This window comes from Chionomys nivalis, chromosome 1, assembly GCF_950005125.1.
Source record: "Chionomys nivalis chromosome 1, mChiNiv1.1, whole genome shotgun sequence".
Classification (NCBI taxonomy): Eukaryota; Metazoa; Chordata; class Mammalia; order Rodentia; family Cricetidae; genus Chionomys; species Chionomys nivalis.
Window position 1 is genome coordinate 42088497 of NC_080086.1, and position 15396 is coordinate 42103892.

The 15396-nt window shown below is 44.0% G+C and overlaps 1 protein-coding gene across 10 annotated transcripts in view; it reads right to left on the reverse strand.

Annotated features, from left to right (window-relative positions):
- Itpr1 (inositol 1,4,5-trisphosphate receptor type 1) overlaps nucleotides 1-15396 on the reverse strand; it is a 342111-nt gene that overhangs the window by 112018 nt on the left and 214697 nt on the right. For 4 of the 10 annotated variants that reach the window (XM_057761436.1, XM_057761425.1, XM_057761405.1 and 1 more), the window contains 3 exons: nucleotides 13392-13424; nucleotides 5351-5386; nucleotides 4130-4177 (listed from right to left, as the gene is read on the reverse strand). The exons of 3 other annotated variants lie outside the window; for them this stretch is intronic. In XM_057761436.1, coding sequence (XP_057617419.1) covers nucleotides 4130-4177; nucleotides 5351-5386; nucleotides 13392-13424 — 117 coding nt within the window. Of the gene's footprint in view, nucleotides 1-4129; nucleotides 4181-5350; nucleotides 5387-13391; nucleotides 13425-15396 lie in introns of all 10 variants that reach the window. 3 more of the 10 variants (XM_057761414.1, XM_057761396.1, XM_057761379.1) reach the window with 1 other exon arrangement.

Sequence of the window (15396 nt, forward strand, 5' to 3'; positions counted from 1 at the left end):
CCGGGGCAAAGTAGTAAGGTCTGGAGTCCCTCCAGGACAGCAAAAGAGAGCTAAGTGGGAAGTCTAGCAGAGGGAGGTGCTGAGAACTAGCAGGTCTCTAAAATAGCCTCAAGAGTTCTGAGGAGACCTGGAACTGAAGCATGAGTCAGTAGAATTTCAAGTGATTTGTTAAGAAGTGCTGAGAATAGGTCTGGAGACTTTAGGGAGGGGTGTTTGAGAAACAACCAAGCAGGGAGGGAACAGACTGGGAAGGTGGTATCCTGGGGAAGCAGGCAACGGGGGCGAAAGGGAAAAGGCAGAAAGCCTGGATCCTGCCAACTGTCAAGGTCTACCAAGCAGCAGAGCTACACTGCCCCGTTCATCTCCTTTGTTAATTGATGCTGGTAGCCTGAGCCCAGAGGGGCACAAGTGGATGAAGTAAACCAACAAGAGAAGGTGCTGAAAGCTTGCTACTTATTTTGAAATGACATTGCAGGAAATGAGGGAAAAACAAAAACAAAACTCAAAACTCAAAACCTCCCTTCTCCATCCCTCTCCCGAATGGAGAGCACTTCCTAGGGTCAGCTTATGAGACCTGTTTCCTACCTGGACCAACAGAAAACTCATGATGCCAAGACTGTGTCCAGCGAGGAAGTCCCTTACAATATTTAAAGTACTTTTGAAATAAAATGCTTGCCAGGGAGAAAAAGTTTAAGTATGAGGTTTCTTCACGGCTCAGAAAACCCCAGTTTGCCATAAAGACACAGCTTGACAGGCGCTCTATCCCATGGGCTTGGACAAGCACATCGGCATTCTCCAAAGCAGTCCCTAGGAAACCGGGGACTTAAAAGCTGACTTCAGGAGATTACAAATGTGAAAGAAACATTCATGAAGAACCACTAAGAAAGAAATGGGAAAGGCAGGTGACCTCTGCGTCAAATGAGAGCTTGTAATCTCCACTTTTAAAATAGCCGGATTCTAGTCCAAGTATTCTTAGTTTGAGTAAGAACAGGGTCTGAGTAAGGTAGGTCTTTAGTAAAGGTTCGGAAGCCCCTAACTAGATCCCCTCACAGCTGTGAAGAGACCTAAGACCAGTCACCGTGTTTTCAGACCATCTGTGTTACCATCAACAGAAGAGTCAGGAAGACAGCAGAGCTGGGTGGTCAAACCAAAAGATGAGTGATGGGAGCCAGTCAGCAAATATGCACGTCTGAGTCTCTTTATACAACAATTCTACTTTGGACCAGGGGGACCCGGCTTTCACCTCCCAGGGGTTGTTCTCTTCGGAACTCTTGGTTTTGAAGGGAAACAGCAAGGCTGGGGTCTGTTTGCGATTAAGCAGGTAGGAGGTAAAGAAGAAGGGAACATGTGGGCTCTGCACAGGAAGTCCGTGTTGATGTAGCCCGATGCCCAAGTGATACAGAGGGACTGCACATTTGCATTCTGCCTCTCCTCAACAGAAAAACCCTCGCAGTTTCCATAGCAACAGATGCATCAAATGGTACATTTTCCCCCATCGGAGAATATCATGAAATGTGATCATTATTGGGGGAGGGTGTAGAACACATCCCACCCATGAACTTTCCCCATTCTTATTATAAGGTCTGTGGTACATATTCATCTCACCATCAGTGTGTGTGAGTGTGTGCGCGCGCGCGTGCATGCGCGTGCATATGTGTGTGCATGCACATGTGCACACACAGAGAAATTTAAATATATAGAAAGAACAGAACAAATAGGAATTGTTTTGGCTTATTCTTAAATAATAAAGTTGCTCTGTTTTTTCTGTAAAAAATAAAGACAGGGTTTTAGATAAAAAGGAACAGGGAGAAGACATGAATAAGCATTATTAAAAGTTATGCAAATCTCTAGTGTTTTCCTGTGGTTTAATTTAAGACAAGTTAAAATCTTCAGAGAAAAGCCTTCCTAATCATCTTGATATAAATTACTCAACAGCACTAAGCTGTCCACCATGTACCAGGATATGGCATCTGAGTGCAAGGGAGAAAACAGCGACTTCCCCAGTATTGTCACTTCAGCTTTGACACTGAGCTGTGGGGGGGGTACACTTTCCTCCTCGCTCCTCGTTGCAGTTTTTGCATCTAGAGCAAGTAAACAAATACCCAGTGTTTGTCTTCAGGTAAGAAACTTCACACATAATAAGTATTACCTAAGACTGAGAAAAATGAAAAGTCAAAGAAAGTTTCATTTGTAGTAAGTGTCAGGTTCAAATAATGACAGCTGGTATATATCAGTCCTGAGCTCAGAGTTCCCCTCTATCGGAGAAGTGGCTAAGGAGGTATGTGGGAACACAGCTACATGCTGAATAAGGGACCCAAGAGTCAATACGTCACTTGCAAAGAAGATGGAGGTGGCTGGGTTCCCACGTTCCAGGCACCTAAAGAGCTTGTCCTTTAGGCAAGGTCACCCCTTAGACTTGAGTGGGTCACATCTTAGTACTTAAGACTGCATCTGAATTTAAAAACACCTCCCTTTTCCTAACCTTTCTGTCTACACAATCACTTAAGTGTTTCTAACTACAACATGAAACTGCCTTAAACACCTGAGACACTAGACACGGGGCTTTGTGCTTCCTGTGCGCAGCTCAGCTCCTGTCCTAAGCGATGGAGACTAGTAGCATTCCCATTTCACAGTGGAAGAAACCAAGACACAGGAACATGAACTAACTTACAAATCACACATATAGTACCTAGCAAAAGAGGGCTGTATCTGTTTCTAATACCATTTTTTTGTTGTTGTTTTGTTTTATTATGCTGAGTCCCTTGAGAAGCTTCAGGCATTAAAGGTGGCTGGGTAGTTTTGCTGACTACTTCTAAAATATAGGATAATTTTTCACTAGCTGGCAAAACCCGGGAAGGATGCAAATGTAAGTGACCCTAGCCAGTGAGCTGCAGGGGATATAGGCTGTTAAGGGGCATCATGTCCAAATCTGGCCCAAATACAAATGTCCCAGCAACTATTCCTTACCTAGAGAAGTCATAAAACTTATTTCTCTACCAAGGCAAGAAAATAGAGCAAAATCTGAGGACAGTGGGACAGGGCAGGGGCTGGGGTATATGAACAGAACATAGGTGCTCAGGTTACCCATTTATGTCAGGAATAAATTTTCCATGACACATAAGACCACAACCCTATGACAGTCTTCACAAAGATTGCTTATTTTGTAACCATGCGACTTTGGGAAATAAGTTAAACCTCTGAGTCTCATCTCTCTAACCTGTGCTATGAGGAAGAGGGCCTTGCCACTGGGTCAGCATACTTTGTTAAAGAGTGAGACATGGACATACATGGGAGTCTTAGCACACTCCTGAAAAAGTTCTCAGAACAGAGATACACAGCTGTCTTCCAGAAACGGCTACTGTGACAACAAGTGCTGGTCAGTGCGTATAGACATCTTATAGAAAATTCTTTGGCAGTACATAGTCAGCATTTTAAGAAAGTACCAATCCTTGGTCTTAGGTGGCATTCCTCTTCTTGGAATCTATTGAAAGATACACATTTGTTTCCTTTTCAGAGAACAAAAAGTGACAAACTCCTTCCTAATTTGGGGAGCTTTGTGTGACTGCTAGTGTTCAAAGACTTACTTATTGCTGTCCCACCAAAGGCTGACATGTAACATTAAATAAGGAAAGCAAACTACAAAAGCTGTGCCTCTGAAACAATCCAATGCTGAGAATGTGCCTGTGTTTGTTGGGACACGCGCTCTCCCACAGGTAAGACCCTGACCGATGGGAAAAGGAGGAAGTTAGTGGCTGGGTGGCTGGGCAGTGTAACTACACTCTGCTGGCAGCATGCTTTTGTGTTTATTCTAAGCCGGCCATAAGGCTCACCAGTCACTGTAGAACCACAAAGCTGCCCCATCAACCTGTTCAGAAAACCATCACGAGGAAGGAAGGTGTGTAATGCTTCCTTGGTTATTATTTGGAGCTTGGTTGTGCATAGTTCTGTTCAGGTAGATAACAGCGCTGCCAGCTAGTTTCACCTCTGTGCAAGGGGATGATTGGTCCTAAGCCAATTCATGTTTGAACAATATTAACACCAACAGAAGCTGTCTTTAAATCACAGTTGTGTGGTCGAGGGGGGAGTTACAGTCATTGGCTCCCAATACACGAGACTCAAGACTACATACCCTTTTATGGTCTTCCAGTTGCCTCAGGGGTGGACTTGGTTCAAGCTCCTGCTAAGCATGCAGAAATTCCATTTTAAGTATGGCACTAAGGAAACACTACCATCTTCAGCATCAGTCACAAACAAAATACATTATGAGCTCAGATACAGTCAAGGTTACATAAAAGAACTATCTTGTTTTGTGGTTTTCCCCCCAAGGTATGAATACTTTAGATTCTTTTTAGCAGCTGTCCCAACCCCTGATCCCATGACATTGTTTCAAATGAGCTTTGGGGCCAATATTGCCCTGTGCAAAGATTATGAATGGCAGTTCTATAGGATATGCTATTATATTAACCCAAGAGGGGCTGTAAAACAAGACTCAACTGGGAAAGTCCTTATGATTCATACATGCAGCACTGAAAAGCACATGCATAAGGACACTGATACATACAATATGGGTCAGACACATACATGAGACCAAAGCACTCCCTAACCCACCAGCACTTGAGTATTCTAATCAAACTGCTAGTGAGGAGCTCTGATTAGAATACAAGCTGATCGCTGGGAAACACCTGCACTGCACCTCAGGCCTTCTAGCATCTGTGTCTGATTTTTATCATTTCCGACAGACTTCTCTCTGATAAAGAACCTTCCATTTGAACTCGAACTCCTGTGATTTAGCAACAGTGTCCGAAAGGAACTTTTCCCACCTGGAGACATGCCGGCCCTAACAGTTTCTCTGATCTTACTTCTTAACTCCCTTAATATTAACTCGAGTCCTTCATTCAGCCAGTGGAGCTGGGAGCTGGGAAGGATGGGACAGACACACTGCCTTAGGCAGCTTTCTTAGTAGTTTCTGGGAAAACTATAGACTCATGTCCTGATTTTCAAAAGTACATGATCTTTGCATGTGATCTGAAGTCAATCCACACAACAGAAAGATCTTAACATTCCAGGATTCCTCACATCTAGACTAAAAAGGATTAGGAGTGAAGACCTCTCAGGGGTTCATCCTCTCACCTGGAGCTTGCTTAGTCTAGTTCTACCAGTGGAGGACTTTCTTACTACCGGCAAACAGCCAACACAGCAAGGATTAGTCCCCAACCTGCTAGATCTTGTCCCCCCCCCCCAATGCCCATCACTGCAGTGAACAGCTCATCATGACAATGCACACACTCAAATGGGAAAACTTAGAAGCACCCGTATTTGCTGGTACTGCAAATACAGGTGTGTAACACACCTCTGTGGAGTTCTCAGCTTCCGGGGCCTGTGGTAGCTAATTGGAAGTAAAACGAAGCATGTTAGTCATGTCATTTGCATGTTCCAGACCACAGAGAAGTCTGCAGACCAACACTGAGGGACAAAACATGGAGAGAAAGATCACAGGTCGGTGATTTTGCTGAATCACCCATTGCATGGGGCTGGGCCATTGAGGGCGACCAGCGGCCGGATGTTTAAAGTAAATGGGATGTGGTGGGGAAATGGCTGACTGATATGAGATACAGGATTAAAATTAGCAAAGACTATCGCTGAGATGACTATAACTTCCACTGTCACCATGACTCGATTTGAAGTCACCAGGGAGACACACTTCTGGGTGTGTCTGTGAGGGCCTTTCCAGAGAAGTCTTAGTAAGGAGAGAAGATGTTCTCTGATTGTGAGTGGCACCATCGTACAAAGGGAGAAAGGAAGAAACCAACAAAGCCAGGCATTCATCTCCTCTATATCTGACCTGTGGAACAGTGACCGGTCACCTGGAGTATCTGCCACAGCTAGACCCAATCTCACCAGTGTTCCTTCTGAGCCACGACGGTTGTAAACTGTGAGCCAAAATAGACCCTTTCCCACCTTACACTGCTCTAGTCAGGCATTGCATTATAGCAATACGAAAGCTGAAAGAATCAGTAGCCAGGAGGGAAGAGCTCCCATTTGTGGGTGTCCGGCTGGGCAATGCGAGGGAAAGTTGTGCTTTGGATACTAATGGAGGCTTGGGTAAGCTCAGCAATGGGCCAAGGGGGCAGCCAGCAGCAGGAACTCTCTGCAGGAACACATGCCTCCTCTGTATTAATGCTTCCTCCCATCTCTGCAATTCCTTGCTCCCTCCTGCAGTGGACGGCTCTGGCTGAGGCTTAGCAGGTGGAATGGCCTCTTCCAGAATCTCTCAACAAGCAGATGAGTTTCTGCGTTCTGAGCATGATTATTCTAACCTTATGGCTCCTTAGGAGTAGCACAGACAGGTTTTCTGGGCTTATTCCTGCCGTATCAGGTAAACAGCCCACACTCAACTTCAAAATTCCTACCTCGTAGAGGAAAGAGAGGAAGGCTCATCCAAAGAATACACAAATGAACTCTCTCTGTCTCTCATACATACACACACACACACACACACAGAGAGAGAGAGAGAGAGAGAGAGAGAGAGAGAAAGAGAAGGGATAACTCAAAAACGGGTGTGGCTAGGAAAATCTACCACTGCATATGAAGATAGTGCCACGTGTCTGGCCAAAGGACACGTGCAGAGAACAGGAAACTGATGTCAGACATAACCGTCAGATCCTACGTGGACTGCCCTGGACCCGAGTCATGCACCAGCAGCATGGCTGAGCAGTGCAAGGTACACTCTGGAGCCATGGACTGAAGCCGAGGTTCATGCTGGAACCGTATGACCTTGGCCTCTGCTGTTGCTCTCCCACACTGCACACTGTGCCCTGCTCCTTAGGCCAGAAGGTGGCTGGGAAGTGGCCAGCCAGTCTGGAAGATGGAAACTGTGAGACCTGGGGTGGGTGTGGGGCTTCAGTGCAGCTCAAGGCAAACACTTCAGTAACCGGATCACCACAGTGGAAAGAAATATCCTTAATAGAAAGCTCTTGTCGTGAAGTTTAAAAAATGGCCTTCTAGTTTGTCAACTGATTAAATCCAAACTGTTTCAGCAAAGGTAGAGAGGCACAGGTGGAGGATTGCTCAGTTAGGTCTAGACGTGTGTGTGTGTGTGTGTGTGTGTGTGTGTGTGTGTCTGTGTGTAATCCAACACTATCACTTCTGGGGAGAAGAAGTTGGTGCAAAGCACCCAGCCTCCTGAAGAGGGTGGGGAGAAACACGATGGCCGAAAGCCTTCAGCACAGCAAGGAAAATAAAACAGAGGTGAGGTGTGTACTGTCAAAATGGTAAACTTGGTAACACAATCCAAGATGCCCCTTTAGCTCTACTCTCCGCTCTGCCTGCTTTAGGCTAAAACAAGAAACTGTGAAAACAGTTTTGCTTTCTGTCCTCAGTGGAAAACAGACATGTAAGAAATGGCAGTGTGAAAGCAACTGTCCGTACACGCTAGCGTGGCCAGAGACGGACGGAAGGTACTGTCTTCTACCGTTTGTGTTGGCCACACTCCCGCGGGCATGTCCTTTAGGTTCATTCTATATGATTAGAACAAAAGGATTACAAGCAGGGATTTCCTGCAGGAACCCAAGCAGCTACCCTCTTATTCCCCTGCCAAACAAAACCAAAGCCAAAGGAAATGAAGAAGCTGAAGCCGGAACTGGTATTTTCTCCCCACCCTCACCCCCTTGTTTAACTGTCTACTTTGCCTTGGTTCTCTTTGTCCAGGGAGGCATCTTCAGTTCTTCTGCAGAGGCTATCAGTATTTCTTTCTTAGAGTGAGATCGGGAATTTCCATATTTCTTTTCCTGAGATGATTGTGCTTGTTCTAAAGTTAGTTTGATTTTTAAAATGAAATTTAAATTATCTTTTTAAGGTTTTCCCTGAAAATCTTATGAAGCTGTTTGGGACAGCAGAGGATGCATGGAGGCCTCGCTGTCCAGAAAGACAAGTTTTAGGTTTTTCTATTAGTGGATCACAAGGGAAAGGCCAGGAGCATTGGCTGATGCCACGTGATGAAGGCCTCTATCAGGCCTCTTTGGTCACCAAATAACTTCCCTGAGCTTCTGTCTCTTCACCTGTTCAGGGAGACTGGGGCATTATTGGAATTCCTTCCAGCTAAAGTATCAAATATTGCATCGTCTATTGTCAGTAAACTTCATTGTTAAAACCCTAATAGCCAAGTGCCCTAAACAATATAACTTGAGTTCGGGCATGGCAGAGACCTGATCAGACCAGGAATATAATTAGGTAAAACAAGCAACAGTCCACACCAGCACTTTCTTCTCTGATGACTGAAGTCACAGTTCCTTGGGGATAAGCTGATTCTATGGCAGTAAGATGCAGGTCTGGTAAATATAATAATAAAGGATACATGTTCCAAAAATAGCTATGTAAATACCAGTATCAGTAAACACAAGGAGAAACTGATGAATGCATTTAGTTTTTCTCAGTGGTTATTATTATCATTTGACTTGAATGGCAAGGTTTCAGACAACATTTTAAGGAATAACATTTTAAGGCATAAATATTCTAGGTCTTATTTCTCTCTCCTAGTGCATGCTGCTGACATCGCTAATTACAGTGAACTCTTGGAAGCTGGTGGGTGATTAACAGGCCTAGTTATGAACCTGAAAACCAAGCAGTGTACCAGACTGCTTCATCATATTGATCCTTTGATTTTAAGTCTTCCCAGGACATTCAGAGAAGCTCAGCCAAATGTAACTTAATAGAAACAAGCATTCAAATGACAAGCAAACATGTAAGTGGAACTCAAATAGTACCTCGAGTTTCTGGACCCTCAATGTCCTTCCGGGATGAGGCCAATAATCAGGGCATCCTAACTGATGTCAATCAAGTAATGGGCTGCGTGAATAGAAGATACTCATGTGCCTACTTTACATATAAAGTATCTGATTTCTTATGGAAGGATGCACATATGCTGTCATGCCTAGTAATTCTTAAAGAAGCCCAGAGACTTCCCAGGTTATTTCTGGTGTTTGCAATTTAGCAACCCCCTCACACCTGTCCATCTCTCCATCCATTCCTTTCATGTGTGTCTATTATTGGACCAGCACACAGCCGGGCCTGTGAACAGGCTTGGCTTTCTACTGTCCTTAACAGGAATTCTTCTGCAGCCCTACAGCATCCATGTTTCTGTTAAACACAATGTTCCCATGTGGACCATCCCGACAGAAATTGAACACAAGTCAAGACATGGATGATAGATTGATACAGCAGTACAGCAAAAAGAACTTATCATTTCTGGCCCCCTAAATCAGCACTCAGCTGTTTCTTAATCTAATCATAACCTCAGGGAAAGGAAACAAAACAAGAATGAATGAGCTTGCAACTATGTTAACCAGGCCCCATCTTTTATCAGTTTTACAACCCCTTCATTAAGAGAAAAGAAAGCTTTAAGAACACTGAGCCCAGAATAGAAGCTTTCTAACATTTACAAGAACAATTTTAAATATTCACATCTGCAAATACAATTCTCTTTTTAACTGTATTTGCTTTTAGAAACAAAAATAACTTAAAAATTATATGGCTCCACCCATGTAGTCTGATGCATATCTTACAGACAGACTTCATCAGAACTCACTAGTGTGGTCCATTATTTAAAAATGCAATCTGGCTTGACTCAATTACACTACTTCAGACATTCTGGAATAATCTCAGCATTGAAAAGAATGAAGGAAAGAAAGAAAAGAAGGAAGAAAGAAAGGAAGAAAGAAAGAAGAAGGAAGGAAGGAGAGAGAGAGAGAGAGAGAGAGAGAGAGAGAGAGAGAGAGAGAGAGAGAGAGAAAAGAAAGCCAAAAGAAGAAGCCTTGAGCAGACTCTGCAGCGGTTTCTGGGTGCTGTGAGGAGAGCTTGCTCTGTGGTTGCCAGTGTCTAAGAGTAAACACTCCTGCTGCACTTATTGGCAATTACTGCTGAAGGTCGCACATCAGCAGTGAGCCTAAATTCCAGGAAAAAAAAAGAAAGGTCTTATGTAACGGCTGCCTGAATGTTGGCAGATGCCCAACTCAGCAGTTCACAGCAATGTAAAAAAGTAGGGCGCCTCCACCGGGGTTGGACGTCACGAGCACGCCCCCTGAAGGTGAAATCTAACAATTTCTATGCTTCTCTGTCTCCCCCCTCAGCCTTCGCACATCCTCAAGTTTACAAAGTTTCTTGTCTGTGGCATCACTGGCTTGTAGGAGGAGCTGGAGGTGAGAGAAGATAAGGGCACAATAAAAATAAAACCAGGTTACAGCTACCCTGGGTGACACGAAATGTCTGTCTAGTATTTTTTTCATTTTGCAGTACAGGAAAGCAAAGTTGCTCGCTGTCACCAGAGGCCTGGAGTGACATTAATTCAGAGCAGATCACATCTCAAATGGAAACTAACAGGCATGTCCAGAGAACGTCAGTGCACACCCATCTCCTTTTTAAGGACACAATGAGGAAACCTAGGTGGACCACTCTGTTAGTCCCGACTTCTGCCTGAACTCCGAGCGTGTTCTCAACAGCTATGGCACTTCTTAGTTTAGAGAAGTGGGGGCTATCCTGCCTTGAGGCTACGAATTTTCACCTGACCTATGAAGTGACTACTTGACCTTCTGGCTTAGGGAACATCTCCGATGACATTTGCCCATAACTCCAGGGAATTTCTATCATGTTTTGTGACAGACTGGAGTAATTTTTATGTTAATTTGTATAGGCTCTCTAGCAAATCTCAGCAGGGAAAATACTGTGTGCATCCGGGGTCACGCTGTGACCAGCCTTTAACACAATGGCTGTAACCTAACAGGTTTACATCTTTAGCAACAGCTGGTGCCATTTATGACCAGTGATGGAGCTTTCTATATCTTGATGGGGAGGGTGTACAAGTACACACATGCAACAATCCATCAAGCTTGACATAGCTCAGGAAGTTTCCCTTTCCTGCCCTTCACCCCCTGTTCTTCCTATCTCTGGTGGACAAGACCGAGTCAGGGGTAAGGATGGAAGCTGCCTCTTTACTTACTAAGAAACAGAAACACAAACACCAATACCCTCCTATTTCTGGTGTCAAATGCAATTTTACTCTAGGAGGCAGATGGGAAGGGCCCATACAATGCACGTGCCTTATGAGGAATTTATGACTCCGCCCTCCTTTTACCCTCTTCCCCAAAGGTCTGACATGGATGGAGAAGCTTGGGCTTTTTCTTTTTTCCTACGTTGTTTGCAGCAACAATTTCCTGGCATGCTCAACTGGCCTTTATCACCAAAATGCATCTCCAATGAGGAGACGAAGGGACCAGGCATGCCTAACACTTCCCCCACCCCCAACATTCGGGATTCAGGGCTGAGCCAGCAGGAGCTCTCATTAAACTTCTGTAGAAGCTCAGCTATGGAAGCTGGCTTCCACTAGCATACTCTGGTGAAAGGTTTGGGGGGTGGGGAGCGTGCTCCACAGGAGCTGTAGTGGTTTCCAGAATGGGCTGATAATAAAGGCCAATCAGTCATCTCTGAGAAGAGGGCCAGAGCCAATAGCCCGAGGGACCAGGGACAGGGTGTTGGTGTCCCAGGGTTCTGACTGTTGCCAGGGGTAACTACGCAGAGGGGAGCCACAGTTGCTTCCTCAGGGAATTTTCAAAGAATCTAAGTGCCTGCCAGAACATTCTTCCTTTATAAACAGACAGTATTCTATTTCCTAGAGTATAATTATAAACACACCTGCTCCAACTGTGGAGTCTTTCCATAAGCAAGCAATAAAGTCCTAGCCAGGAGAACCAAGTTGTATCTTGAGCAAGCAAACACATCAACTGATCACTATGGTGCAAACAGTGACTTAATAACGCTACTTAGACTCCGAGGAGGAGGGTTTTCTTCCCCTGACTTAGTCTATACCTAAGCAAATAGAAATTCAGTTTCAGTAGCTCAGGGGGAGAAATTTAAAGGGATGCCTTCATAACTCTAGGTAGAAACAAGAGTACTGAAGGGACCAGCACACCAAGTTCAGCCCACAGCGACCTCCTAGCATGGAACCAATTCAGAAATGGGAAAACTACATAGGAAACAAGAAAAGACGACTGTGCTACAGGCAGTGAAGGAGGCTTGCAAGTGTCCGTCCCTCTTCACCCCTCTGCCATCCGACAAGCACATCTGCTTCAAGTGCAGGCATAATTGTGTCTGATTACAACAAAGACAAATGTGTTCACAGCGCATTCATCATAGAGAACTCTATGGAGCTAAACTGGCCACGTGTAAGCCCTGGCTGGCTGTGCTCTAGCTGGGTGGGCTGAGTGGCCATTTGCCTCTCAGAATGCCATTCCTGAGGCAGCCAGTTCAAATTCATAACCTCTTGTGTTGCTTCCAGACTTAAGTCTGCGGCATATCTTAACTTTCCTTAGGTGTATCTAAGCCATTTATTAAGAATTTTCAACAACAGTATATTAGAGTGAAAAGACACTGGATAACATGTCTAATCTGGTAGCTTCATTCCATCTAAATTAAGGTATTAATTAACTAGCCTAACAAAAAAAATCAAATATAATTTTATCCCGTGTACTCTATGCACCAGGCAATAAAACCACATATGTGTGTGTATGTATAACTCTCTCTCTCTCTCTCTCTCTCTCTCTCACACACACACACACACACACATGCATACACATGCACACACATACACACTTTTTCTCCAAATCATTTTTTTTATCTTGCTGGTACCCCCTACCAACTGCATATCACAGCCTAAAAACACTAAGGCTGTTGAAAATGCACAGAACAAGCAAGAGGTAGGAAGCCTGCAATCCACTCATGTACCAGTGTTTCTAGGACAGTACTACAAGGGCCACTTGACAGGCCAGTACAGGAACCACCGATTGCCATCTTCATTTCTGCACCTACTAGTAGTTCCTGCAGAAGAAAAGCCATGGCTACAGGGGTGGATTCACAATGACTTATGAAAATATTTACGTGACCCCCCCACCCCCACCACGTAATGCCTTTCAACACAAACAGCAACAGGGTAGTGGGATTGGTGTTTCGTTGTTGTATTTTAACTTCCCAACCATGTCAATCTATTCTCTCTCGTTTTGTCAAATGCTTAACACAAAGCAAAGCTCCTTCATGGTAACATCAAGAGTTAGCTTCACACCTAAGTTAAGGACCCAGGCAATAACTGAAACCTTGTCACAGCTTAGAAAGTCTATCCGGATGAACGGTGGGATATCCAAGGAGAAATGACAAACATTCTGGAGGAAAATACTAACACAGACAGGACCAACCGTGCTCACTCCAGAAGGCACACTACACAAAGCCAGACGCTAAACGCAGAGGCCAGAGGACACGGTACAAGGCTAATTGGAAGGGTATCATGGAGACATCACCATGGGACATTAAAAACAAAACAAAACAAAAAACAAAAACAACAAAATTAGGACCTCGGCATTTTCCACTTCATCAATGGAAATTTGCTGGAAAAGAAGAAAGGAGGGGAGAAAAAGAGATTTGTTAGGAAGCAAAACACAAGAATCTAAACGTTAGAAAGTTGTGTAAGTATGCTTATGCTCAACCATGTCACCTTCAGTGCTGTTAGACAGTGACCATTTGAAGGAGCTTACGCAACATGGTCACAGTCACAGCTTGGAATGACGTCTGCTCTGGAACAGAATACGCAGCATGTGCCACGCTTCATTCACACACTGGGCAACAAACCTCATGAGTCCATCATCCAAGCTTTAAGACAGTCTTGTCCTTGCTTGTAAACATGAGATCTTGAACTGAGTGGGACTGAGAGCCAACTCCCTGAGCTTTGTTTTTCAGAAGCAGAGAGGGAGGGACAGGATAAAAGCCTAGAGTACTATAAACTCATTTGACTGCTTTACTGGGAGTCAGGAGCCCAAACTGCAGTTGGGCTCAGTCAGATCTGGGATTAACTTCAGGGGGCAGAGACCAACATATCTCATAACCTGGGAGTGCGGGTGAGCGATAGTCACCATTTGCCCCAGTTGGATTAGTGACATGGATCTATTGGCATCAACTGCAGGGGAATTAAAAAATCAGGAGAGAATAACCTCAGTTACATTAGTCTAAGGATAGCAGGCTAATGCTCAGAAGCTCTGTCACATTCCATTTTGAAAAGTAAAGAGTTTGTCAGAAATGCTAGTAGCCGGAAAGGTCAACACTCTACTCATCTAGAACCAAGGAGCAGAGAACCGACAATTGGTAAGAATAAAAACCTTGGCATTACCTCGGGTGCTCTCTCTAGAACGAAAACAGGGATTATTCAGAAGGGCAAGTGGGATGTCAAATAAATTCTGAAATATCCTTTTACACAGTTCTTGGACTCTGAGTTTCTTTCAAAGCTCTTTGAATGATAATATAAACCAAGATCAGCATAATAAAATCCTATAATGAACAGCGAGAGGCCAACACTTAAGAAAACTCTGTTACTTTTTCAAGCAGGATCAAGGGGCTTGAAGATTTTCTGTGAGCTATAGAAAGATTCAGAGAAACCTTTAAGATTCCTAGCCATGGAGACGTTACTTTTTTTTTTTTTTTTTTTTTTTTTTTTTTTTTCCACAGGCAAAATGTATTCCAGATTCAAAGCAGACTTTAGTGGGCATTTCTCATATGTATATTCATATTTACGCAGTCCTGGTATCATTCTAAAGTCTGATCTCTTTGAAGATACAGGATACAAGATACTGTCAGCTTTATACCCAGTTGTACTTCAATACCATTTTGTGATAATTTTTCAAATATTCTTTACTTTTATATTTAACAGCATGAATAACACACACTGTTGGTTCTTTGCATTCAGGGACATAACAGGTGAAGATTAATTGCTCCTTTAATTCCTGAGTGCTTGATATGGTTTGGAGAGGGTTTGCATCTACCCTTGCAGATGGCACACTAGGAAGTTGGACCTTACTGGTGACATGCTGGCAGGTGGTAAGACCTTGGGGGAGGCCCTAGGTCACAGGGCTCTGTCCTTGTATGGAACTGACACTTTGTTATCTGGGTTGGTTTATTATTATTTTTTTGCTTGGTTTGGTTTGGGGCGGGGGAATAAGGTCTTATTCTGTACTGGAACTCTCTACATAGGCCAGGAGATTTTATATCTGGTGATTAAAACGTATGTCAGCTTTTGAGAGATTTTGGTATATTTTAATCTACTTGGTAATCTGAGTCATACTTCCCAAAGGTCTCTGTTCCCCTTTATGAAAGTAGATCCATATAAGCACACCATTTTTTTGAGCAGAATAGTAAGAAATTGTTTCAAATTTCCTTGTCATATATGACCTTGATAAGTCCTGAAGCTGAATGAAAACACCAAGATGAGCAAAGGCACGCAAAGCCTCTCTATCCATAGGGACTACAGCTTAGAGAAAGAGACCCACACTGGAAGATACAGCGTGAGAGAGGTGGGAAAGGAGATAATTG